This window comes from Calypte anna, chromosome 9, assembly GCF_003957555.1.
Source record: "Calypte anna isolate BGI_N300 chromosome 9, bCalAnn1_v1.p, whole genome shotgun sequence".
NCBI classification, from domain to species: Eukaryota; Metazoa; Chordata; class Aves; order Apodiformes; family Trochilidae; genus Calypte; species Calypte anna.
The window spans coordinates 11,764,680-11,792,588 of record NC_044255.1 but is presented as its reverse complement, the minus strand read 5'-3'; the positions used below and the strand labels follow the sequence as shown (position 1 = coordinate 11,792,588).

Here is a 27,909-nt window from a genome sequence, read left to right as displayed (position 1 = left end):
TTTTCAGCTATGATGTTATCTTCTCAGGGGGGCCTGAAGAACTGCTACAGAAGTTTCAGGAAACCAATCATAAAGTGGTGTTTGCAGCAGATGGGCTAATTTGGCCAGATAAAAGGCTAGCTGACAAGTATCCTGTTGTCCGGAGTGGAAAACGATTCCTGAACTCAGGAGGCAAGTGTGGGTTTTGAACACTTTAAACTCTTGTTTAAACTTGGCTCACTTCTGCTGTTTTATATATTATTTATTTCCCCTCTCCCCCCTCACTTGGATAGCTCCTCTGCCACACTTAAAAATTGTTTGCATTCAAATTTACATCGCTTTTGTTGACAGCCACCTGTAAAAAAACCATGTAAATAAAGTAACCAGCCTAGTAAGGACTTGTGCTTTGCAATGAAATGCTGTGCAGAGCTGACCCAGTTACCATTGAGTCTACTTCATAAACAATACAGTGTCCAAGCCCTCTCAAAGCAGTACATCCTATTTATAGCCATACTTTACCTGGGTCACAGAATTTCCTGACTTGGCTACGTTGTTCTCAGGGATCTCTAAATACAGCGTAGATATGCAGATAGCTCCCCTTTACCTGACAGCATGATTTAGGCAGTTTATTCCAAGAGAAGTGTGAGTTACTCCTGTTAATCCCTATGACATGTTAGTTCTGGAGTCTTCCTTTAAATACCAGCTTTGGTAATAATTTTGCAGTTGATTAATACGTGCAGTGGTCCTGATATGGTTTAACTGCTGCAGAGCACAGTGTGTCACATCACATGATGCTGGGCAAGTTGCAGATCTGGGAGCATCCCTGTTCCTTTTCCTCTCTTCATTACCTCACTTATCTGCCATATCATTTTGGGTTTTCCTTGAACATAACATGTATTTATTTTGAGTTGACTTCTCTTTGTAGTTCTGGCAGTATTAGGTTCAGGCTTCTCTGCCAGCAAGAAGTGCTTATGAAAATGAAATGTTTTCCACAGATGGACTTCTTGGGAATAGTAGTAGTCTAATCTCATGCTTTGGGGTTCTCAGAACTATCCTAAACAGATCTCTGTTTTCTAATTTTTTTCCCTTAAAATAGCATTAGTATAAAAATAACCCTTAATGATGAACTGTTTAAAAGAAAACTGTTACATATCACAGGAAAAAAAAAAAGTATTTTGAGCTGTGTTGTAGGAATTTCATAATTTTTCTTTGCTGAATCCAAACCAATGAAGTTCCTGACTGGTGGGTACATTGGCAGGGTAGTGTGTTTTATGGAGATAATTTACATGTGTGTGATATTGCAGGATTTATTGGTTATGCTCCATATATAAGTCGCATTGTGCACCAATGGAATCTGCAGGATAATGATGATGACCAGCTGTTTTACACCAAAATCTATATTGACCCATTGGCAAGGGTAGGTAGTGATTGACTTTCTCATTTCTTTCTGCTTGAAATAACATTCTACTCCTCATAAAACATTGGGAGATAGAAATACAAAGAATGCTGTCTCTTTATTCCTGAGTGCCATGTTGATGGTTGTGTTTGCTCTCAGGAGGTTCCTACTGTCAGGGTGATGAACAGGTTTCAAAAGGGTCATGACTTGATGTATTATTTCAGTCTGTCTGCAGATCCAGGCAGGTTGCTCTTCTTTGTTAGAAGTAATAGGTCTGAAGTGTATGATTGTACACATCCATTTCAATGAGGGTCCCATGTACTTGGCAGTTTTGATGGCCAGGGAATGTGGCATTTTTCCAGGGTGTCATTGAACTACTTGCTGAGCCAGTGTTTTATATTTTGGCTTGCTGCCATTTCAGATCCTGGCTGCAGCTGCTTCTGACTTCAGCTTTTTGTGCAGATACATTCAGCAAAGCTGCATCATAAATTTTTGTGAAGACCTTTCTGTGCCCTGGCTTAACAAAGTTTTCTGTAGAGCAGTAGTATTAAAGCATGATAAATGTCAGAGGCATGGCCCTGATGCTGCAAAAAGAAGGCTAAGGGAAGATAACAGTGTATTGGTGCAAAAACAACTTTCAGAAGCTGATACTACAGAATTTTATGTTAATTTTGAGCATTTGTATACTTAAGGCATGTGTGAAGCTTCTGAAGTCATACATGTTTTTCCATAGAACATTTTTAAAACATCAGGCATGTTTAGATATAGATACAGAAATAGAATAGACGTTTTCAGTTGGAAGGGACCTACAGTGATCATCCACTCCAGCTTCCTGACCAATTCAGGGCTCACCAAAATTTAAAGCATGTTATTAAGGATATTGTCCAAATGGCTCTTAAATACTTGACAGTCTTGGGGTGTCAATCTCCTCACTAGGGAGCCTATTCCAGTGTTTGAGTACCCTCTTGGTAAATACATGTTCCCTAATGTCCAGTCTAAACCTACCCAGTGTGACTTTGAACCATTCCCATGCATTCTGGTTCAGGATCCCAGGGAGAAGAGCTCAGCACCTCACTCATCAGGAGACTCTAGAGCACAATGATATTGCACCTTGATCTCTTTTTCAAACACAAAGTCATTAGGCCCTCCTTATGGGACATTCTTTCCAGCCCTTAATGTTTGAATTGATTTTATGCAAGTTAAGTCAGGTGCTAGCTGTGCAATTGAGAGGACAGGCTGTAGAGACATGAGAGCTGATGCTGCAGCTAAGTCAGATGTAATTATCTGTCTGGACAGTTTGTTGTGTAGACAAAAAATGTGAACCTCTGAACAGGGCACTACTGCTCTGTGGTTCACAGTGCTTAGCTGGGTATTAAGGACTGTACATTAGCACAAATTCTCTGTATATTAATGCCCCGTGCTGTAGAATATATGATAAAATCTTGGAAGACCAAATAGGGCATCTTATCTTTATAATAATTTTTAATTATGTTTTAAAGATTACATACTTTGATCAACATAATAAAGCTTTAAAATGTCTTTGGTTTATACTGGCAAATTATAGTTTCTTTGGAGATCTATGACCTCTATCCTTCAAGTTTAGATAAAGCTTCTGCCTATATAAAACTGATTGCTGTACAGCTGTATAACTCAAGAATATAGAAAAACTTAACTACGTGAAAGCAAAAATTGTTTTTAGGAACTGAGTACATAGAGTAATTTTGCCTGATTTCTTGTAGCCACTGCAGTGTAATTGCAAGATTACTCTAAGAACACTGGCTTTTAGAATAACCAAACATCTTTGGTGCTTTTATTTCAGGAACGCTTTAACATTACTTTGGACCACAAATGTACAATTTTCCAGGCCCTAAATGGAGCTGTTGGTAAGTGTATGGTTTTAATGTTCTGTGTTATATTAACTGTTATTAACACTTTCTTTACTTAATCATGAGTGTGGTTTCTTAAACATAGTCATGTTGTAAAGACATATTTGGATGGATAGACCTGATTAACAGATTAAGTACAGGTCTTCCAAGTTTAATATTATTTCTCCTATTGGTAAAATGTTTGATTTAAAAGAGAAAAAATAGGTTTCAATAAATGAAGTTAGTAATAAACACAAAGTTAAGAACCATTCATCCATCTCTCTTTCACAAAATTAATTACAGGAGTAAGGTTGTCATTGAAATTGCATTTTTGCTATTCTTAAGCAAATGGCAGTACATAATGAGAGAGAATGTGGTATTATGTAGAATTTCCTTTATTCAGCTGCCATGAATTTAAATTGAAAAATGGCATCTCTGCAAACTTTGTGACTTACCATTAACCTCCAATAGTGGATAAACTTCATAGAGTCAGATCACATCTAAAATTACTGATTTCTCTCTAAATAATAGCTGCACAAAATTAGATTTATTTTTAAAGCAGATTTCATTCAAATACTGAAGGCTGCTGATGGCTAACTGCATTTGATGTAATCTTATTTAAAATAAATAGCTTAGAATTCAAGATCTAGTTAAAATGAAAAAAACCTACCAATTAAGTATCATTGGCAATGATAGCAACAGCAACATATATTGTATCAGCAAGAACTTAGTTCTGAAATGTTAGCTTTTGTTTATGAACTGTTAATGATGTGGGATCTCTGTTTATTTGCAGATGAAGTCCTTTTGAAATTTGAAGAAGGAAAAGTAAGAGCTAGGAATTCAGTGTATGACACATTACCAATCACAGTTCATGGAAATGGCCCAACTAAAGTGAGTGACAGCTTGGTTTTATTTTAATGCAGAGACAGCAATTTTAATAGAGGCAAAAACAATGGTGGAAGGGTCTGAAGCAGTTGTAGCACATCACCACTGCTCATTTCCAATTACTCTTAATAAGAATCACATGGATGAAAAACCCGTTCTAATAACTCTCCACCGTGTTACTCTGCTGTTACTGTAACTTGATATTATTGCTGAAACAACTCATTCTGCTCCCAAATTCATTGTAGCATGGCATATTAGAAGTGACTAAGCTTATGTTAATTTGTTCACTATCACAAAACAGTTCTTGAAACTAGTGAAGAATGTCTGTCTGGTTATCAAAAAGTCTTCAGGGGGATAAAAATCTAACTGAGAGTCACAGACTGGAGGGAAAAAACAGTAAAAGACCTGATCCAGCCTCAGAGCTTGGTGTATGTTTCTAGACACACATATAAATATATTGTATACAGGCAAAAATACATATATGCTGTTGTTGCATCGTTGGTGTCATTGATCACTGTCTGCAGTGTGCCCGTGCCCCATAAGCTTTGGGTTCATGGTAGAGTACTGTCTGCCCTGGGAAGTAGCTGTTAGGGCAGATTCTGTCCAAATGTAAGGATTCAGTGGTCCAGAGGACCAGGAGGTTTGGGCATAGCTACTAAGTTCTTCTGAATGCATGTTCTTTACTGTACTTCCCTATTTTCAGAAAAATGCCTCCCAGAATAATGAAATTAACTTTGGAAATCATTAATATCCCAATAAGTGCAGCGTCATAGTTTTTGCACAGTATTTAATCTTTAGAATTAGTGCATACAAGGATGGTGTTACCTGTTTGGCTTATAACTACTCAGTAGTGGTGAAATTAATGATCAGTTGTTTCCATTTTGCCAGTTATTTTTGCCTCAATTAAACCCTCAAGCTCTCTGCCATCACTGGCTTTGCTGACATTTTGCCAGTGCAAAGAAAGCTACTCGATTTTACAGCTGGGCAAGCAGTTTAGGTTGGAACTCATACTGATCTATGAAAAAAAAATCTCAGCATATAGTGATGTAGTTTTAAAAACAAATAGGAAACTCTTGCTATGTATCACCATGAATGTGATTTAGATTCCTATATTTTAAATTTAAAATAGAATTAAGAGGACAACAGCATACTAGGATTGGAAGAAGTTTTCATTAGTTAGTAAATAAAATATCATTACAGTAGCCCACAGAGTTAAACAAAAAATATTTGGAGTTACAAACTTTTATTTATTTATTTATTATTTAATCTTTTCAATTTGCAGATTAGTAAGTAGCATCAATCAGAGGTGCTTCTTTGAAAAGGACACCAAATTATCCTGGCATTCTGACATGAAATATTGTGGTGAATGCCTGGTAAAACAGACTGTTCCCCTTCCACATGCTTTACGAACACTTTTGTTCTTTCTTTTTCCTCAAGTGCAGTGGCTTTTTTTGGTGAAGTGGGGGTTTTTTTGTTTGGTTTTTTGTTTGTTTTGTTTGTAGACTTTATTATACATCTCTGAAATTAAGTTTAAACAATCGTATTTATAATCTATTTAGAATTATTTTCAATATACATAAGCAAACACTCAAAATATGATAAAATGCAGACTGAGTATGAACTGGAGTGTATTTTCTATGCAAAAAAAAATTCTGTCCTTCCAGTTTTTTATAAGGGCAGTAAATCAGGAATGAATAGCAATATTCACTTAGGCACTTTCCCAGACGCAGGTGTTCCCTTAACTGTTGCAAGTGGCAGTAGACTGAAGTTCTGCACAAACTTACCATGGAACCCAGGAGGACAGGGTAGGCCAGGCAGTCCATAGACAGAAAAAGTAGATTTTGTTGTTGTTGTTGTTGTTTTTTTGGGTTTTTTCAGTGCCAATTCAAAATGTGTGAGGAAGCTAGGTGCTGCTTTAAAATTTATCCCTCTGCCCAGCTTCTGAGCCCTGGCACAGCTTTTCAAAAATACATTGTCTGGACTTCTATTTCTGCATTTCCTATGTGTTTTTCATATGGTCACTCTTAGTGTTTTGTGTAAAGTGTTGATGATTTCCAGATTTGGGAAAAGAATTAAACCATGATGGGTTGTGTTTTTTTGGCTTGTAATCATACCTAGTGGCTTTTGAGAACCCCACAATCTATGGTCTGTATCTTTGAAGTCATTGTAGCATTTCATTTGTATTTGTTATACTTGCAACAAATACTAGGTTTAACTGAAGCAATACATGTAGGTGCTAATTTTGCTGTTCTGCAAATAAAAAGAAAAATCTTTTACCAAATACTTTTGTATGCTTGTTTTTTTAACCTTACATTTAAACAAATACAGTCAGTTGCCTTTAGGTATGAGAAATTCAGTGAGTAAGCCTCAGTTCTTTTAAAGGCGCAAATTTCTATCTGCATTTACCTTTCATTAATCTGAATTGTTCTTTTATTTTCCAGATACACTTGAATTATTTGGGAAACTACATCCCTAATGCTTGGACACAGGAAACTGGTTGCAATATCTGTGATTTAGACTTACTAGACCTGTCAACAGCAATGGTAAGATTACTATCTACTGGAACAAAACCCTTTTGAATGCAGTTGTTAGGTGTATAGTTATTTTGGAGTCAAAGGAGTTTCAGCTTGCAAGATTATGCTTTATAGACATCTCAGGACATCTTTTCTGGTATCTGAAACTAGAATTTTTACATACTGGGAATACTGATACTTTTAAAAAATGCTTTTATTTATGCATATTGGTTTCCCTGTTGTTACTGAAGATGACCCCATCCCTCAAAACCATCCAGATCCTTACCTCTGTTCACAAAGAGTGAATGAATAACTTTTGAATCATGCAAGATTCAAGTGAACAATTTCAATTTTTTAGGATGTAGAAAAACTCTTTAAATATTCCAGATTTTTAACTGCAGACCCACAAAAAAAGATATGCATCAGTTTAACAATTTTTGTTACAAATAGTTTAATAGTTAACCCTAATATGGTTACCAGTTACTATTTTCTGAGATGTAGAGAAATAGTCAAAACTGCTTTACCTTGGTAAGGAATGATGCAGATATCTGTACTGTTTATGGGAGTGGGTTTCTGTAGAATAAAACTGATGTAACTGAGAGTCAGATATCAATTTAATCCTCAGAATATGTATAGGACAGACATACATATACACATGGCATGTATGTGTATATCCAGTATTTGGGAACTTTAACTTGTGACTATTTGACTTCAAGCATAACGTCTGAACTGTATTAACATTTCAGCTTTAGGCAGAATTAATTCTAAGATCTGCCATGTGGAAATGTAAGGGTTGTACTAAAAAGAATGTTCTAATAATTCTTAGCAGACTGCTTCCAGCAGCTGTTTAATTTCTCTTCTGTACTGAGGATTTGAATGACATATGGTCTTAGAAGGCCATGTTGAGACTGCTGAGAAACGGTGTCTTGGTCTCTTTGCAATAAAAGGACGAAGTGAAAGACTATAAGAAGCAGCTTATGAACTGGAATGTATATTGTGAAAGATCTTTCATGACTTGTAATAACTTTAAGATTATTTTTTTTAAATTTTGCCTTGATAATACTACATTTGAATAGTGTTCTACTGAAATGGTGTTTGCGCTCCTAATGTAAATTTTACCTGAGGAACAGAATTTATCTAAGCTTTTGGGCAGCAGTTATATTGTAAAATCAGTAATGGGGAATAACTTGCAATGATTTACTGGATAGCCTCCTATAGTTTATGTACATCTGCTTGGAATGTGCATTCCTTGCTGTAATTCATTCTTTGGACATCATTCCACACTCACTCTGCCAGCAGAAATAATGAGACTTCTCCTTGGCCTCAGTGTTTATTTCAGACATTTCTGAGTGCAAGCAATATTTCATTTTATGAAGGTGCTTTCTACTCAGGCCTGGATGGCTGCTACTTAACAAGATATCTTCAGGAAAAAGAGCAATACCAGCTCTGCGTCTCTAATACTGCTCCTCATATTGTTTAGTTTAACTTTTTGCATTCCTATCTTCTGAGAATTTTGCTTGTTCTTCTCATAAGCAAGTGGAGAATCAGATTTGTTCATGCCAGCTATGTTTTGGGCTTTGAGGTCCTTTGGGTGAATTCTGTCATGAATGTGTCCTTGACTCTATGATCTTGGATATTGCAGATTCAGTGTCTTGGGATGGGTTTACCTATAGACCTTGACTTCAGCAGTGCAAAACAGATAAACTCCACTGTAGAACAAGGAGCTCAAATAATACTGCTTTCCATTCTTCCTTCTGTCAAGGTTGAGGGTAGGTGCATGCAAGGCAGGGATCTGTGGAAGCATTGCCATGGATTGTGCAGTTTGGTCTGCAATGGGTGAGCAGAAGAGCCCAAGGCACTACTTGGGTCAGTGTGAGTAGGTGGGAGCTGTGAAAGGTTGAGCATCAAGATGGTATGTGAAGGAGATGAGAGCCATGTGCATGGAGTCTCTTGCTCAGTCTTAATCCTCTTCACAGAACCAGGACCTTCTGTGCTCTGATCACAGCAGAGGTGCAGAAACACTCAGTAACACAACCTCCAAATTGACCTGCAAAGGTCCAAGCAGGGTGCTGAAGAATAAGTTGAAGTACACACTTTGACTCAAAAAGTGTAAATTTTTGCCACCTAAGTTGAATTGAACAACAAACTCAGTCCCCCTAGAGCTACTTCTTAAATCCTAAAGCCTGTTACTGGTGCAGTTGTATTTTCTGATTATCCCTATAACCTTTGCAAATCCAGCCTGAACCTGCTTCCCTTAGACCTGTAGAAGAGGGGAAAATGGCTTTGAGTTGGACAAATATGGAAAATAACTCATTGCAGCAGTTCTGGCATGGGTAGCACAAGTGCACGTTCAGTATCACGAAGCCCAGTGGCACACGGCGCCTTCCCCATTCCTCCCAGTCAGCAGCACCAGTTTGTGTGCCAGCAGCTCCCAGGAAAGAGTTGCCAGAGAATATCACAGTTGCTTTTTTGAAGACACCTCATTGTACTTGTCTTCATCACCTGTTTTGAAGTGCTTAGATGCCTGCATGAGTATGTATGAGGTTTGCAGATGAGGTGGTGAATAGGAGGTAGCCAGGGTAAACATTGGCATCCACTGTTTCCCATCTGGTGCACTTGCCAGAATGTTTCTGGATTTCCGATGTAGACGGTGACAGTAGAAAAGCTCAACATGCACTGATGGTTTAACCAGACACTTTTTAAGTGGGTGTTGGTTTGATTTAGAAAAACTAACTTGCAGCCTTTTACAGTCATATAAGGTTTCTCTCTGAGCCTTGTTGTGGGTTAAATGTTTATAATGGCTGTTTTAGAGGTGGAAAATTTTTTTGTTTAATCGGTGCATTTCTTTGTGTAGGAGTCAAGGCCTTTGAAGGGTAAATTTTTTTGTCTCACAGAATATAACAACATATTTTAGAAGTTACAAAAGTGCCGTCTGGCTTTATTTTAGGGGTCATGATCTCTGTATAAACACATACAAACAAGGAATCAATACCACTGTTCAAAATATGTGAATTCACATTGAAATAAGTTGGATAAAACTTAAGTATCCTTGCATGCAAGGGGAGAAGCTCTGGCTAGTTCATCAAAGTTCTTGATGAAATCAGTGGGCAAGGAATTAATGCAGAGCCCACTTGTACTAGTGCATATGAGTGTATGGAAGGGTATTGCAGTCTTTGGCCTGAAGTCCAGATGAGTAAAAATTTTGTGATATTTAAGTATTTAAAAAAAAAACACATGGTCTTCATATATTTTCTTGTATATGTAACTTGTAAAGTAAATGTATGTTACTTTAAAAAAATGAATTTGCTGTGCAGTCATAGATGTGTTTCCTTAAATACTTTTTTTGACATTTTAATATTTTCTTAAACTAAGAATAAGAAACCCATAATACATTATTTTCTACTTCCAATTTCTTTTATTGGAAACTCAAAGACTTTTCTAGCAATATCATGGCCATTTTCTTTGCTTTTTAGTGTAATCAGTGAAAAGCAAGACAGGGCATAGCACTTATGAGCTAGTTGATTTTGTTTGTTTGAAAGCTGTGTGGCCTATGTTGCTACACCATGACTTGAATTGCTTTTTAGTATAGCTAATCTTAGAAAGGAGGCAAGTCTTACTGGCTGTGTCAAAATTATCATTTCTTTTAGGAATATCCAAGAGTAAAAATTGGTGTTTACATTGAACAACCCACTCCTTTCCTACCTAAATTTTTAGACAGACTGTTAACTCTGGATTACCCAAAGGAGGCACTCAGTATCTTCATTCATAATAATGTAAGTATGATTTTACTGTTGTCCAAAGCTCCAATTTTGGAAATTACAGTATGAATGAAAGTGTGTGGAGGAGTATATATGCATAGTTTAAACTGCATAGGAAGAGATACTATTTCAGAGGTTAGTATGCAGAAGTGGAAGGATACACAAATGGAAGTGTGGCAGTCCTTACTGAAGTCCATTTAAATTAACTACTTAGATTCTTTCTCTTTAATGAAAAAGATGGTATTTTAAAGTGTATACTTCTGGAGAAAATATTAATTGACATTAAAAAATGGAGTAGAATAAGAATAGAATGGTTCCAGTTGGAGGGGACCTGCAACAATCATCCAGGTCAACTGCCTGACCATTCAGGGCTGACCAAAAGTTACAGCCTCTTATAAATAACAATTATCCAATAGTTGACATTGAATTTACTTTTCATCCTGTTGATACCTGGGTGCATTTGTGTTTCCCATGGTACTCCTTCTGGGTCCCATGGAAAAAACTGGTCTGTCTAGGTGTGCTTTGAAAGCCAGTACAGATAAATTACTTTTTTTTAATATTTTTGAATGCTTTTTTAGCTAATTACATAATGGTCTGGTGTTGCTGATACTTCCCGAGTGACTTCAGTCTTGCAGTTTTTATGAGGAGGGGACTGATAATGTGTCTTTCAGAAAAAACTGGGCTGGCAGAGAAGCAAGAAGAAAATGTAATTCTGCCTTTTTTCACTTGTGCATTACTATTGATAGAACAAAGGGCCTGCTTAATACAAGTAGAGCTTGTCTTTGAAGTATTCACTGTTCTTTGCTAAGAGGATGCTAAAGGTATAAATGGGAGATGCCACCATTTGGTGCATAGATTTTGGTGCTTCAGCCAGAAGTTATATGATATTTGATATATAAAAGGCTGAAGAGCTTTTCTGTCAGAGAGGAGAGGAAAACCCTACCCAATATTTTAATTATTCTGACATCAGCAGTAAAATGCAAAAGCTGCAAGTGGGGGTTGGGGGTTGGAAGCATTCATTGCATGCAGCTGAGATCTCTTAATTAGAGAGGGTAAATATAAATTGAAGAAACAACCATTGTGAATACATTTTAAAGAAACAATGGCTATGACTGTCCACCTGGGTACAGGTGGCAGCTTCCTCTTTAAAGCCACTGTAGAGTGGCAAAGAAAACTCCTGTGCAGCACTGAGGCTGTAGGGTGAGTTTTAAAACAAATATTGTAAAATAACTATCCTGAAAAAACTGCTGCATAAACTGTCTCTGAGTCTTGTGTCGTTGGTCTGGAGGTACAGTTTTGATTTATACTGCTCACATATTGATTCTTTTACTAATATGTTGTTTACTAAAATTTTGGTGAAGAAGGCTTCATTTTAATGACATATACTTCAAATCCTGTTTGACATCTGTTTGCTTAGGATAGGTGACAATCTGTTCTTTGGACACTTTGCTTTCACAGCAATTTGTACTTTTCTTTCACAATAAACAATGTTAACGTGATTACAGGAGGTTTACCATGAAAAGCACATCAAGAAATTCTGGGAAAAAGCCAAGAACATTATCAATAATATAAAAATTGTTGGACCTGAAGAAAACCTGAGTCAAGCAGAAGCCCGGAACATGGGAATGTAAATTCTGATTTATAAATCTGCTCTAATGATGCATGCACTAACATTTTTCATCTACTGTGTATATTGTTTTGCATCTTAAACACTAACTTTACACCTTGAGATATGGAAGTGGGAGCTTTTGTAGTAGAGCAAGATCTAGATGTAAAATATGAGCTGTTTAGTATTTTATGGTGTCTGTTTTATATAAAAAGCTGTTGGTCATTGTGAAAACATCTCTCTGGTTTGGACAGCTTTGAAAGTCTCATCTAATGAAGGCAGAGGCAATAATAGAATACAGAGAAATAAGAATCAAGCTATTTTACTTTATAGTTTCTCAAACATGGGTACATATTAAAATAGGATGAGTCTAAATAGAAGTTTAAGGAATTTTTTTAAAAGAATGGTACTGAAATAAAATAAGTGGTAAAACACTGCAAAGTTTAATAAAAAGTTTGTGCAGGACATTGTATGTAGCTGTAATTTAGAAAAAAAAAGGAAGGCTGAAGCAGGTGTAAATATAAGTAGAAACTCTAATTGCAGTTCATCTTCTTAAAATGTGTTTGATTTTATTTCTTTATCAAAAGCCTTTTCAAGCTAACTAATCAGAATGATTTTACAGAAGTATTTCTTGCATTGCATATATATTTAACAGTTGCACTTTTATTTGTCCTATTTTGCTCCTACTTTTTTTTAGATGTTACATTTAAGTTAAAATATGGTTAAAGCTTGACCTGACCATGCAGGTGACAAAACTATATGTTTTTCTGTGTTTGAAAGATGCATTAATATCCTTCGAAATTGCTCTAGCTAAAGTTTCTGCTTTCAGATTTTCAAAGGCAACTGATGCTTTATCCTATCCTCGGCCTTGCTGCTTTTTCTTGTGTTGTTTTGGGTTTTGTTCTTTCCTCCCCTCTCTTTCTTACTAGGAGATCCAATGCTTTAGCTTTTAAACCTGGCACTTGCCAGGCTTTAATCTCAACCTTGTGTCTCGTGTCAGACCTGCCTGTCAAGGGCTCTCATTAGTGGCTGCAGCTCTGGCTACTCCCACAGAGCTGCTGATGGATCTCCTGGGGTGACTCTCAGTCAGATTGTGGAGTTCACAGACCAGGATCCCACAAAGACCTAACGTATCCCTTGAGCAGGCCTCATTCCCACATAATTCTTCCTCTCCATTTCCTTCGAAATCTTGCATGTCAGAGCAGAGAAATTATTTTCAAAAGGCCCGTTTCTATTTTATTCAGCTGTTCATGGCAGCAGTAGAAAGAATGAAGGAGTAGTCCTGAGTCTCCTTGGTATTCTTGGAAATGTGTTTGGATGGGGTTTTGTTGTGCTGAAGCCAGTGGGAAACTGATAGTTGACTGAGATCCAAGCCTCTCCTGTAGCCCTTCTAGGAAACACTACAGATGTCCAGGGGTAGTGTAAGCAGCCATTGATATGTGTACATATCTTTTTTTTTCTATCCAGTAGTCTCTAAAGGAAATGTACCATATTTGCAAACTTTTTGAAGTAGTGTTTCGTGTAGCTGAGGTGGACTTTCTGGTGTTGCCTGTTCCTCTTTGTTATAGAGACACCATAAGGCAGAATCTTTAGTATAAACTGTTTCTATACTGTAACTGAATCTCACTCAAAGATCTTTAAACCTGTTATCTTTAAGTCAATAGGTTCTATCAAAAATGTGACAGAAGTTTTAATATGATAGATGGCCTTTGTTTGATCTGTGAGCAAAAAATACTTAAATACATACTTGCACAAAGTAATTTCAAATTCTGTTATATGAGGCAGGGAGATAATCGTATGTGTGGTATGTACCACCAGATACTATGATGTGTTAAAAAAATGTAGTTCTGTAGTACAGAATGTTCATGGCAAAGGCAAATACTACAAAGATTTATTTGCTTTCAACCCATCAGCTGGCTTCCAACATAATAACTTAGTGTGTTTCTCACTAATACTGCAATGGATATGACTTGAAGAAAAGAGTGATTATTCAAACCTGTTTAATTGCTTGATTTACAGGGAATGATAAATTCAGTCTGCTGGTTATTTTTCTCTTGCCTTTGTCTGTATTCTTGACTGATAGTTTTGTTCTATCTGCCCCAGACACTAGCATTCTTTTTCCAAATTAGCCAGTTTATTAATAATGCAATATATGAGAAGAGCACTTAATTGTGGTTGGGGTTTTCTGTGGGGTTTTTTGTTGCTGTTGTGTTGTTTGTGAATCTTTCCTGGCCATGTGTGAGTTAACTATGTATTTTCATCTTTTTAGGGACCTTTGTCGCCAGGATAAAGCCTGTGACTATTACCTCAGCATAGATGCGGATGTCGTGCTGACAAACCCAAAAACTTTAAGGATACTGATAGAACAGAACAGGTGTAGTACACATCTTGATCGTACAGACTTTCTTTCTACTTGAAGGGGTTTTCTGGGGCCCATTCAGAGAAAATAAGGTTCTCTGTCTTCTTGCAGAGTTAGGTGGTCTTTTTTTACCAGTGGTGTTTGATTGCCATGGTTCATAGTGGGCTTGGAGGCCAACAGTTCACAAAATGTTTTGTTCCTGTCAACCAGCAAGTCCTGGTGTGACTTTGAAATATTTCAAAGTCCCCTGAAGAGAATGGTGTGGTGTAAATGGGTTTCACAAAATGAGTTAAGATTTCATTGACTGATTTCAAGCTGGTCAAGCACAAAATGTTAAAAAAACAACCCCAAGCAACAACAACAACAAAAAAGAAACAAAATTGCACAAAAGCTCCCTGTAGTTTATTACATTAGTATTACAGTATTCTTATTTTGTTTTTAAATAATGGAAAAGTATTGGAGATGCAGCATCTTTAATGATCAGTATCTCCTTTTATTAATTAGATCTCTTAAGTTATACAAACTGTAACTTTATCAGCAGCAACTTTCAGCAAACTGAGCCTGCTACTTCACTCCTGACAATTTATAACTTCTTTGCTAGGTTGGTAGGTGGTGATTGCTTCATCATAACAAATCTAGGACTCTCAAATGTATCACAGAAAGAGCAATTATCAGTGTCTGGTTTGATCTGTTAGTGAGCAGATTTATCTGTTGGTCCTATGCACCGTATTCTTTGTAATATTTTCTATGGTAGAAAGAGGCTAAAAGCCAGGTGAACTAGGTGGAAGAAACAGCAGCTTTGCAAAATAGGCAGCCAGTAGGCAGCCTCTGAAACAAAATGTCATTTATCCTTTTTATTCTGATCTACTTAGCTTTCTCCTTTGCATTCTATTAAATTTTTGGTAAGCTGAGTCTCACTGTGTGGTTGGGTTTTTTTCTGGTTGTTTTTCCAGTTTTTCATGTCTTTGACTTTGTGATGATTTTTGTCATTATGCTATAGGCAATATTTTTCACTTGACTGAAAATCAATCACCTCCAATTCATGGAAATCTCTGCTTCTGATGATGTTACTGGGCAGTGGATACTTTGATGCTGTTTCTTCCAGCTCAAGTTCAGAATAGCTGCTCTGAGATTTGACAGTCATCAGCGTTTTGACTATAGTCTAAACTGAGGAAAGCTGGTGTATTTTAATGTATACTCATATATTACAGCAGATCATATTTTCTTATTCAATATGTCACTTCACAGAAAAATAATTGCTCCACTTGTTACTCGTCATGGGAAGCTTTGGTCCAACTTTTGGGGTGCTTTGAGCCCAGATGGCTATTATGCTCGATCAGAAGATTATGTTGATATTGTCCAAGGGAACAGAGTGTAAGTAATTGCAAGCTAATTTTTGAAGGCAAGTCACCCAGTATGGTTGTTACAATATATTATTACATTTTCATGCAGTCTGTTATTCCTGAATAGCTTAGGTTAGTCCTACTGTTGGGCTTTTTCTATTTAGTAGAAATGCATTTGTTTTCCATTTCACAGCCTGAATTTTAAAAGCAAAGTATTAAACACAATGAGTTGGTATTAGTAATCAACACTGACATTACCTGTCTGGGTGTGTCTGGTTACTCCACCAGTGCATAATAGAGGAAACGGCAAGACAAACAGCAAACCCAAAACTTTCTATCCCCAGAACCTCAGTCCCAAGAAGTGGCTGTCACATTCATCAAATAACTTCTTTATCTCACCAGGGCAAATGTTTCATCAACTGAACAACTATAATTTCTTCATGTGTTTCTTCCTGTATATTGTATCAGATATATCCCAAGGAACTCTTGAGATATGCTTTTGTCACACACCTTTTTGGGTCTTTCCCCTAAATGACTGTGATGCAAGTTATTCTGAACTTGGCTTTCCCATGTGAGTTTGCCTTTTCATTGCCCTGGAGGAGCAAGAAGGTCTGAAACAGATTGGCTGCTTGCATGGGGCTGGCTCATTTTCAGCTCCACTGCAAGATGTGCTCATGGCGCTGGTAGGAAGGAAATCTGCAGGAAATCTGCTGGGAGGTGTCACTGCAGATGGTGACAGCAGAGCTTTTTGTTGATATTGGCACAACTGACATAAATACATGGCTTGGTGTGGTCTGGGGCTATTTGTGTGAGCTCAGTGAAGTCTTTAAACTCACTTAAAAATCTGGTTTAGAATTGCTTTCTCCATCTGGTAGTGTAGAATAATAACATAAGAGTTAGACTGATTGCCTTAGCTATGGAAACATGAAGTACATTTGTAGTCAGAAATCTTCAAAGAATTTGACCTTTATGGTTTTTTTATAATACTTCATAGAATTTGACTTACTGCTGACGCCTACATGTGAGATGTCCACGATGTCCAGCTGTAGTTTTTCAAATGTCTTGGAAAACTTTCAGCTTCATTTCTTTGAAACTCTCATCAGCAGCTACAGAGATGCAGATTTGATAGAATAGGCAACAAATCAGTTTTCATAGCTTTAAATGATTTGCTTTTTCTTTTTTTTTTCTTTTTTTTTCTTTTTTTTCCCCCCTTTTTTTTCTTTTTTACAGAGGAGTATGGAATATACCTTACATGGCTAACATATATTTAATTAAGGGGCAAACTCTAAGATCAGAGATGAAAGAAAAGAACTACTTCATGCGTGATAAGTTGGATCCTGATATGGCATTCTGCAGAAATGCCAGGGAAATGGTAAGGTGTATCTATAAAAGCTTGCTTTTAAATGCACAGACTTCTTTGTGTCCTGCTACATTTGACTGCTTCACTTGATTGATCTTGGATATTATATTTTTACTTCTAATTCAAAGTACTAGCCAATTTTGATGGTATAAAACATTTTATGTGTATTTAAATTGTTGAGAACAGGTTTTTGAAAGGCCAGTGCAGTGGTGCACTGACTGCATGATGGTTTTTATTTAAATGCACTGAAAATTCCTCTTGAGGTTAAAATATCTTCCTTGTTGTCACAACCTCAATAGGATGGAAGAAGGCTCAACTTCTTTACTGTATATGGCTTCAAACTTATTGATGCATTTAGAGAATCTCTATTATGCAAGTTTTTAATATAGCGTGAAACTTCTAGAAGAATCAGTTGGATTTTTTTGCTATTTTATATTTTAAGTAGATATGTGTTTAAACTAATGACTGGCAGTGTTGAAATAAAAAGCCTAAGTGATTTATGAAATTGTATGAATCTTCTGAGGCAGCATGAATTACTTACTAATTTTTCCAGATAGGTTAAAACTGTATCAGAAATTTTTAACTTGCATTAGCCTATAAGCAATAAGAAAAAACGTATTTATACTGTAAAAATATAAATATATAAACCCACATTTCTACTGATATTTACACTAGTTTCAGCACAGAAACAAATAAGACCTAAACCAGACCTATTTCCAGACACTATAGCATTGAAAAATAAATTTGCTGAATTGAACAAGAAAAGTTGGCAAGTATTAATTTTTTTATTCCCTCATAACAAGGCATGATCTCCTTTGTTTGTACTGATTCTTCGGAACATCCCCGTCCAATTCTGTTGTGTTCAAACCTTGTCAGCATCAGTTATTGCAAACCTGTGCTTCCCCTGTGCTCATGAGACTAATCTGACTGGCTCATCAGAAAATGGCTTTCCCTTTTCCTCTCTCAGTCTGTGCTGTAAGATGGTCTGGTCCGTGCTTGGTTTTTGTGTTGCAGCAGATAAGAAGGGGCTGGTGGAAACAGCTTTGACATGTGTTTTAGGAGCTTTGCTTGGAGATGCATGTTGTCTGTAAAGGCATATCAGCTTTTGGTCAGAGGCTGCAATTTCCTAATGTCACCGTGGAAACCTAATAGTCGGACAAAGAGAGAGATTATGTATCAGAAAACTGATGTGATGATTCTCCTTCATTTTAGACTTTACAAAGGGAAAAAGACTCCCCTTCCTCGGAAACATTCCATATGCTCAGACCCCCAAAGGTGTTTGCTTATTTTTTTTTTTTATTAATGAGTTGTTATTACATGCAGTATTATTCTACCACAAGAAGATGCTTCTCCTCTGTCCACTCACTCTGATGAAATACTGCTCTAGCTTTCTCTTCAGTCTTCTAAGGTTCAAATTTTTGCCAGGGACAGGTTCTTCAGCTCAAAACCCAGTGGAGAGGCTGGTTGTTTTCTCAGGGAGGGATCTCAGTGCTTCTGAGGGCAAGCTGTGCTGAAGCTGTGCTTTGTAGCTGCAACAGTTTCAGCAGTCCTAAGAACTGAAGCTCAAATCACCAGGAGGTCAGTCAGGCTGGCTCAGCCACCACACAGGGCAGTTGTGAAATGAGTCTATTGAGTCTATCTAATTTTAAGCTGTTTTTCTTGACCCAGACCCTCCTTATTCTCCTTGCTGCAGCTATTTTATGATTTGGTAAAGTGCCCAGAATTGGGCACGCCTTTAACATAATGATCATCTTTCTAACAGTGTAACTCTTTTTCAGACTGAAACATAACAGAAATACCAAAATATCTCAGTAAGAATGCCTTCATCTGCCGCAAATCTAGAAGTCACTAACTTCTGAAATGAGGTTTTAGTCTGAAAAACAGTGAAAAAAGAAAAAAAGAAAAAAAGAAAAAAAAAAAACAACCACCAACCACAAAACCTAAATTTCTTTAATAGAACTATTTTCTACTATTTTTAATCAAAAGAGTTCTGTTAATATCTTCTGTTAACAGTTGATAATGAATTTGTATCTTATTACTCTTTATATCTCCTACATATTTTTAGGTGAACATACTTCACAATGCTCAGCTGAATATTCTTACATGCTGTATATACCAATATTTCTTTATTTCAGGCCAATCACCAGAGGACCATGTAGTGGATACTCTGAAAAAATATTTCTTTTTCTGTCTTCTGGTAGCCCTCTTATTTTGAGTTTATTCTTTCAGTTTTTAAACAGAAACTAAACTCTAGATGCTGGTTTTCTTGTATTAATGTTTTCAGTTTGCTTCCACTGTGTCTCCTTAGTTTTCTGGAAATCAAATCAACCACTTCTCTGGTTTTTCTTTTCTATAACCACAAGTGAGTTTACTTTCTGAGCAGTATTTATTTTGTTTTAACATGTTTAGAAAATAAATTTAACCAAATGCATGTAAAGAAGAAATTTTGCACTACATGGTGATTAGAATCAACCATTCAAAAACTAAAAATGCTGAATGAACAGTATATGTATAATGTGTATGTACAAGTGTGTGATATATATGTTATGAAAGTGCAGGCATAAATGAACAGACTTTTGAACAAAAGCACTTTTGCTGGGGTGGACAGTTTTGCTAATGACATTTTCTCTACTTGGTGTATAGGGTGTTTTCATGTACATTACCAACAGACACGAGTTTGGAAGACTTCTTTCTACAGCCAATTACAATACCTCCCACTACAACAACGACCTCTGGCAGATATTTGAAAATCCTGTGGTATGTTTTTGATGAAGCAATTATTGGAAAATATTACAACATTTATGAATTGTAAAGGACTTGGTATATAAAGACTTTGCATGGAGAACTTTTTAGAAGTATGTACTAAATATTAATTGTGTACTAAAAGGTAGTCTGTACCACCTCTTTAAGCAAATAGCAATATATTGTATCATCAAGCCAACTGATGACCAGAGTAAGGAGTTGGAGATTGAACCCTGATGTTCAAATTTACATGATTTTTGACATATTGTCAACAAGTTTGTTTATAAGAAATTATTTATTGTTTCCAGTGTGAAATTTCAGTAGAGCAAATGAATAGAACATAAATTAATTTTGTCGTTTATAAATTCATTTGTTCTGTCTTAATGTTTTAATATAATTTTTTTAGGACTGGAAGGAAACCTATATAAATCCCAACTACTCAAAGATCTTCACTGATAATATAGTAGAACAGGTGGGTATAAGTGGGTTTCTTAAAATTTGTGGGATTGACTGGTAATAAATTGGTATACGGTAACTATTTCCATGGAAATGCTGTTTTGATCTGTGGTTGAAAGATTTTTTTTATGTTTTGGAGGAGTCAAAAATAATTGCTGGATTGCTCAGAATAGTATAATAATTGCCTTCTCCAAAATCCAGCTGTGTTTTGCTTATTTATTTGAACTAACCTAGTATCACTTGCAGAAGGCCTAACAAAATCTCTGTGGCAGATTCCTGTGTTTTCTAGTATCTGGCAAAAGCAAGCTGTTCTAGACACTTTTCTTGGGGTGTGCCTTTCCCTATGGATTCTCTAAGCTCTGACAACCATGAATCCAAATGAAGCCTTTTACTTTATACAAACAGGTCTTTTTTTCTGGCTGCCTGGCTGCTGGCTCTCGTGTAGCTGCCCTGGACAGAGCACTCCTATGATGATAATTGTTGTACTAGTGCTGGATGATCAATTCTATGACAATTAGGGACAGTGATTTAATGAAATTTGCTTCCTTAGAAAGCAGGGATAAATTGGTTTTAAAACAATGATAAGTTTTAGACTTGCTTTCTTAATAGCTTGTAATGAAGAAGTTTGTTATTTAGAGAAGCTGTGACACAGAATATGTGGGTACATCTAACACATGAGCTGAGTCATGGCTTACAAAGTAGTTTGTGGGTTTTTCTTTGTTCTTTAAGAGTGTGCTTGTAGATTTAATTATTTAGAGGTATGTGAATAATTGCTCAGAAGAGAAGAGCTGGTATTTTCTGATGACCAAGAAAAGTGAAGATATCTTTTTTTTAACAGTTGAAAATAAAAGATAGCTGTTAAAAATTAAATCCACTGAAAGCTCAATATATTTTTTTAAATGTTTTTTTTTTTTTTCTTTTGTAGCCATGTCCAGATGTTTTTTGGTTTCCCATATTTTCTGACACTGCCTGTGATGAATTGGTTGAAGAAATGGAACATTTTGGACAGTGGTCTGGTGGAAAACACCAAGTAAGTGTCATATAAACATGACTGAGTAGCTTTACGCTAAGAAGTCACCATGTATTGCAACAAACAAACATGTCAACAATTGCCAGTGATCCAGGACATCTGCTTTGTGGTATAAAATGTGTAGTTTAGTCTACCATGAAGATTGTTGCACAATAGATTTGGAGACATTCCTCAGTTAACCTTGAGCTAGGAAAATTCAGTGTGTGGCTGTTACTCAGCAATTATTCAAAGCTGATCCTGGATAAGTGTTGATAAGTGTTCAGAGTTTTACTCATTTACCTCTTTGATACTAATATATTACCTCTACAATATTAATTGTCAGACTTGTCCCCCTAATCAGTTACCCACAAATGTTATGTTCTATTGGGTTTATGTTTGCAGAAAGTTCAATATAATTGCTAGTTACTGCTAAAATTGGAAGAATGTTTGTGATAGTCACAAATGTGGTACCATGGAAAAGAGATAAATTGCAGACATTATTTTACTTAACGGAAGGAGAAAGAATTTTACACCTTTTTATCTTCACATTTTTTTCAAAATTAATCACAATGTCAAGTTGAGGTCTGTACTCTCTTGATCTGATAAAACGTTTTTAGTTGCATCTGTATCTCCCAAAATAAAATGCTTACTCCAGGAAATCCTTGTTTACAGGCAATATATCCGAATATTAATTCCCCCTTTAAAAATTTTGAATTTTTGCTCACTGATAGTAAGCAGGTTTTTCTCCCACAGCAGTTAGCTGTGAAATTCAGTGTACAGCAAGATCACATGTGCCTACTTAGTCCAGCATTGCTTTGTTCCAGTTTTTTGATTCTGCAGATTCCAAATAAATATTCGTAGAAGTGCCAGCAATATTCCATGGCCATAACTGAATGATATTTATAATGTTGCCATTAGGACAGCCGTATTTCTGGAGGTTATGAAAATGTTCCAACTGATGATATTCATATGAAGCAAATTGGATTGGATGCTGAGTGGCTGCATTTCATAAGAGAGTTCATTGCACCGGTAACACTAAAAGTGTTTGCTGGCTATTATACCAAGGTATGTGTTTAAATTGTTTGCAGATAGTTGTTGCATTAGTAATTCTAAGCACTTTATTGTATATATTTTCTTTTCTTTTAGTTGTGGAGTTTATGCATGATGTAGGAATAGATACAGATGAATATTGTTAATAACAACTTTAAACAAAAAACAAACTTGAGAACTGTGTGAGTGTTTGGAAGTTTACATCTTAAAGTCTTACTGTATATTTTGTTTCCTGACTGTATATTTTATTTCAGGGGTTTGCTTTATTGAATTTTGTTGTGAAATACAGCCCTGATAGACAACGGTCACTCAGACCTCATCATGACTCCTCTACATTCACAATCAATATTGCTCTCAACAAAGTAGGAGAGGACTTTCAAGTACGTTTACCACTTCCTGACTTAAAAATTGTCCTTTTTTTAACTCATATTGTTTCAAAAGTAGAGCTTAAATGGATATATTCAAAGACTATGTTGATAAGGAAAAGATGTGCATCATAAATTGAGATGTTATTCCTTAGGTTTTGTTCTTGTTTGTTCGGGTTTTTTTGTTGGTGGTGGGGTTTTTTTGACAAGTACTTAATTTGCTTGATTTCAGGATCCAGAAGGGGCTTAAAGAAAAATTTTGGAGATGTTAGCCATGTCATTTTTAATATTTCTTAAATGCTTCATTTCTTTAAAGAGAAAACCAATTTTTAAGAATTCTTTAAATAGTCTCAAGTAGATTCAAATGGCTTCTTTTTTTTTTTTTTTTTTTTTTTTTTTTTTTTTTTTTTTTTTTTCTTTTTTTTTTAATGATTCTTTCGTAGATCAGCCTCAGAATGAAAATTTTCAGTTGTTGTCCCTGGTTGTTGTTAATTTTTTTTAAATTCAAATACAACATTCCCCACACTACAGAGATTGGCAGAGCAGTGCCAGGGATATCCAGCTTTGGCTTGTAGAGAAACTTTGCTTGTGTTGTTTGTAAACCTCTATTATTCAAGTCCTACTTAACACCTCTAAGTGTGTTTAGAACACACACCTTCAGTTTTAAAAACAACAGCCAGATTAATAAATAAATCTTAAAATAAGATTTGTTTAAATGCTGCCCTTGATAGGGATGCAGTCCTGCAACAGGGGCTTTGAACGCTTTTTGTTTCTCCTTAATATCAACTACAATAAAATTATTGAAGATCTGTTTGTCAGAGCTGCTGGTTGAAGGAATTGTTATTCAGGGAATGCTAAAGCAAAGCAAGAGGAAATCTCTAATTGCAAATGCATGTCTCATCTATTGCTCTGAAGGTGGTGTAATTCAAATAATCTTTTTAGTAGGGGCAGTAAAAAAATATTGTTAACAGTCTATTACCAGTAGAAAAATGTTTTAAGCTGTGGATGAAGAACAAGAAACTCAATTAAAACAGAAGGTAAATGCCTGGGGTTTTCTTTTGTTTTTGCTGCAGGGAGGTGGATGTAAATTTCTTAGGTACAACTGCTCCATTGAGTCTCCCAGGAAAGGATGGAGTTTCATGCACCCAGGAAGACTGACTCATTTACATGAAGGACTTCCTATCTTGAATGGCACAAGATACATTGCAGTATCATTTATTGATCCTTAATTTTATTTTTTTGCCCTCTTCAGTGGTGTTTGATTCTTTGCATAAACATTTATTTATAGATGTCTTCTGGAAGATGGTGATAAAAGAAACTATAAGTTACTGTTCCTAGACAGCAAAGTTACTTTGGGCTAGAAGAATGAAAAAGGAAAAATGTTCTAAAATTATTGAACATTTCTCAATATCTGCTCTGAGCCTCGAGTCACAAAGTAACCATGTCCTGCTTATGTTTCCATTCTGCTGTCTAAAAGAGTAGGTAAGGTGGGAAAATGGAAAAGCATGTTATAATGAATCCATTTCTGTGTTGAAAATAAAAATCCTGAACAACCCTAGATACAAAATTACCTGAAAAATTTGTAGTTTTCATTCCGAGTAGTTGCACAGTTACAAGTTTTTGTGGCGTGTATGTTGCGTGCCAACAAAGACAAAATCAGATGAATCTTGCATACAGTTGCTGGTGATAAGCAGTAATTCCACATGCTGGCATATGCTGAAGGAAAAAGTCTCAGTAGTCTGTATCCTAACTAATTTTTAATATGGAAATGTATGGCTCTAGATGAAAAAAACCCCAACCATTTCAGAGATGGAGCCAAGGATTAAATTATTTACCTAAGAAAAAATGGTTTCTCATTTGTTTTAAAAACTCACTCTGAAAATTTGCTTTTCTTCACCAAGTGACCTTCATTTAAAATAAATTATTTTTCTAACTGTGTAATTGCACCCAATTGATAATGGAAATTTGATGCTTTTTTTCAGAAAGCTAATTAATTATAATAACAGGATGTTTTATAAAGACAATTTTCTACTCTTAGACTTACTTGAATTTTGTATCAGGAAAATGGAATTGTGGCAGTCTGTCTTTTAAAGCTAGGGGTCTTAACTTACTGTTTATTTTAAAGAAATCGGTTTAAGATATTCCTACTGTATCTACTGTTTGTAATTTAAAGAAACTTGAAGTGAACTGTCTCAAAGTCTACCATGCCAAAATGCACCATGTGTTGGAAAAACTTGTGAAAAATAAAGGGTAATTTAAAATTAATGTAACAGCTTTTGCTTGACAGTATAGGTAGTTTCTTTGCATGTTGCATTTTTCTACAGAAATTATATTTATTGATTAATGATTTTAAAGGCATTGTAGATATATTTAGATTGCAGGTTTCTCTAAGTGTCAGATTTCTGTTAATTTACTCTACTACTATTGAAATTATTCCTCATCTGAGTTGGTGCCTATGAACTTAACAAAAAGTGTGTTACACTTTCAGTAGAACCCCCGTGGGATGGATTTTTCCTGTTTTCTGTACCAATCTTCCTTTTTTTTGTAGAGGCTTTTGGTGATATAAGCAGGAGCTCACTTTTTATGTGCTAATATTTGAAAAAACTGTACATCGTATTTCCTAAACAGAAACTTGGGAGAGAAGTAGAAACATTATTCTTGTCTTGAAAATAAGCATGTCTGCATATTTCCCTGTTCTGCTGTTTTGAAGAGTGGGTTGTAACCATGCTTATAGTTAGGCTGGAGCAATACAACAAAATTGTAGGTTTGTTGGAAGGGAAAAATGTTTGTTTACGATGCTCACATTGCTATAGTCCTCTGGGGGTTTTGTTGGTTTTTTTTTTAATGATGTATTTGCAAAGGCACACAAGCTCACACAGTATAAACATCATTTTCATGACTAGGAAATAATTTTAAATTTACTTTTAAAAGCACTTAAAGACTCTTACATCTCCTAGCAAAGTCTGTCTGGGGGCGTGAGAGATATATGCATCAGGAGGAAAGCAACTTTTAATTCCAGCAGTGTATAAGAAGCCTCAGGAGTACAAGGACATAAAGGTGCTCTGCAACAGATGAGGCATTTGCAAAGTATTTAATTTGTTCTGCTTTCATCTAGCTCCATTTTTCACTGTTAAGTTCTTGATGAGACTGTGGTGTGTGTTATGGGGAGGCTGAGCAGTGTGTTGGCAAGAAAATTTGGTTTTAGCCAAAAGGAGACTGAGTATGGCTTGGTTTTATTTCAGATTTATGAACTATTTTGACTGATACTCCTAGAAATGTTCACAGCACTCAGTAGTATTTTACACATTTAATCTCCTTTAACAGCACTGTGCAACAAGTCATTTCAATACGTGTTTGTAGCCTCATTTTTTTTCCCAGAGGATTACTGTTTCCCTCTTACTGTGAGCTAATGGGAAAAAGACTATGTCAAGCCCAAAAAGAAGATAGATTTTCAGTGAGATAATGCTAATGAAATCTATTTGATTGGTCCTTTTTCTTCTGTAATAGCTTTTCCTCTACATCTGCTGTACTCATGGAATAAATATTAATTTAGTGCAAGGCTTCCACAACAGATTTTTTTTTTTCCTTCCAGCATGTAAGGAAAAAGGAGCTGAAGACATTTTAAAGTGATATAAAAGTCTACAGTAGAGCCTTATCATTCTTTCCTCCTACATCCACATATTTTTTTTTGCTTTTGGTTTTCTGCCTAAAGAAAATTGTTCAGATTTTTCTTTTCAGCTACTGCAATGGGCTTTTTAAAGAATGTATGCATTTCAGTTTCCTTTGATTTGTTTTTGACATGGTCTTCAGTGGCTTCAGTTCTGAAAGAAGTAAATAGTTTCTAAATCTTCACTTCCCTGATTCCTCAATTTCCTGCATGGCAGAGTAGATTGCTCTGCTCTTTTTGTGAGTGGAAGGGAACCCAATGCCTGTCTCAGCAGTTCTCTGGTAGTCAAGTGTCATATCAATTACTTGATTTTTATTATTATTATTATTTACTTGTGGGATTTTTTTATTCCATAGCAGAACATTAATTAGAAGGCAGAGGCTTTATAAAATGCATTTGTTAAATTTGTATCGACAGATCTTAGAGCTGAGATTGGCACTGGCAGAGTTAACTATGGAGTTTCAGGGATAAGTAATTTATGACTGACAGGCAGCTCCAGTTGTTCTGTTTCTTCCTCCTAGCTGCTGCCAAGAAAGATGGTCTCTGACAAAGTTCATTTCCAACCAACACTAAAATTGAGAACTGATGCTGTGAAGGATTTTTTGTACCCAAAATATAGAAGTCTCACTTCAGATGGCTTTCCATCACGGTTTCCCAGAACTTTCCTGTATTTTAATATAAGAAGTGACTCTGGATCTAATGAAGCAGTCCTGCTCTACAGTACTGAAGAAGCTGTACAAATCAAGCATTCAAGAGAATTGGAAAGAGATGCTTTTATCATCTTCAATGAAACGTTTTATTTGCTAGTAGTATTTTTTTTCTTTCTGCCTCCCCTCCCACGCTTGCAGTCCCACCCCATCTTCCCACTTGATGTAGCTTTTAAGATTTTTATAAATGCATCCCACTTATGGGATGATTGCTGTCTTTATGGCTTTTTGGGATAGGGGGGAAGGATGGAAATGAAGTGAGGGTGGGTCGAGACTCAGGAAGGCTCAGAATTCACCCCACAGAATTGCTTCCTTCTGCAGCTATGGACACAGAGCCAGCCAGTTTATTCTTTTGACACCTCAATCCTAAATTTTGTGATGGTAATTTAGTGCTTTTGGAAAGTTAATATCATGGATTGAGCTCCACTTCAGAAAAGCTGTTTTGGCTGTATTTAAAGCAGTGCCTCTAGGGATTATTTTGCACAAGAATCAAATGTGAAATAAAAGCGTATTTGTTTTAAGGTATTTAATGGAGTAAGGCACCAGTTCAAAGTGAGGGGTTTGCTCAGCATGCTTAGAGCATCTGTTGGCATCAGTGCAACTTTAGAATTAGCAGAGCTGAAAGGCTGCCTGTTGTGGAGGATGTTTGGATGTTTGGGGCAGTGCTGTGCCACCTCAGCAGCAGAGAAAACGGATTTCTTGAAAAAGCTTGCTTCTGTTTTGGGTCTTGAATATTGTTTCCTCTGCCTCTAACTTCCAGTTTTGGATGTTTTGGAGTGCCTGAACTTGGCAAGGAAAATGCAAAATCGCATAGTAACAAATTTATTTGGGAAGTAGTCTTTTGGCCTG

The 27,909-nt window shown here is 36.1% G+C and overlaps 1 protein-coding gene across 2 annotated transcripts in view; it reads left to right on the top strand.

The window, feature by feature from the left end:
* PLOD2 (procollagen-lysine,2-oxoglutarate 5-dioxygenase 2) overlaps window positions 1–24,467 on the top strand; it is a 50,620-nt gene extending 26,153 nt beyond the window's left edge. Inside the window, exons 4-20 of one of the 2 annotated variants that reach the window (XM_030455987.1) lie at window positions 8–171; window positions 1,284–1,396; window positions 3,195–3,258; window positions 4,034–4,131; window positions 6,567–6,668; window positions 10,286–10,411; window positions 11,902–12,023; window positions 14,272–14,376; window positions 15,610–15,735; window positions 16,935–17,076; window positions 18,277–18,339; window positions 19,708–19,821; window positions 20,213–20,278; window positions 21,188–21,292; window positions 22,190–22,336; window positions 22,576–22,701; window positions 23,760–24,467. In XM_030455987.1, the coding sequence (XP_030311847.1) occupies window positions 8–171; window positions 1,284–1,396; window positions 3,195–3,258; window positions 4,034–4,131; window positions 6,567–6,668; window positions 10,286–10,411; window positions 11,902–12,023; window positions 14,272–14,376; window positions 15,610–15,735; window positions 16,935–17,076; window positions 18,277–18,339; window positions 19,708–19,821; window positions 20,213–20,278; window positions 21,188–21,292; window positions 22,190–22,336; window positions 22,576–22,701; window positions 23,760–23,915 (1,939 nt within the window). In that variant the 3' untranslated portion in view covers window positions 23,916–24,467. The remainder of the gene's footprint in view (window positions 1–7; window positions 172–1,283; window positions 1,397–3,194; window positions 3,259–4,033; window positions 4,132–6,566; window positions 6,669–10,285; window positions 10,412–11,901; window positions 12,024–14,271; window positions 14,377–15,609; window positions 15,736–16,934; window positions 17,077–18,276; window positions 18,340–19,707; window positions 19,822–20,212; window positions 20,279–21,187; window positions 21,293–22,189; window positions 22,337–22,575; window positions 22,702–23,759) is intronic. The other variant, XM_030455988.1, reaches the window with a different exon arrangement.
* Window positions 24,468–27,909: the final 3,442 nt, after the last annotated feature.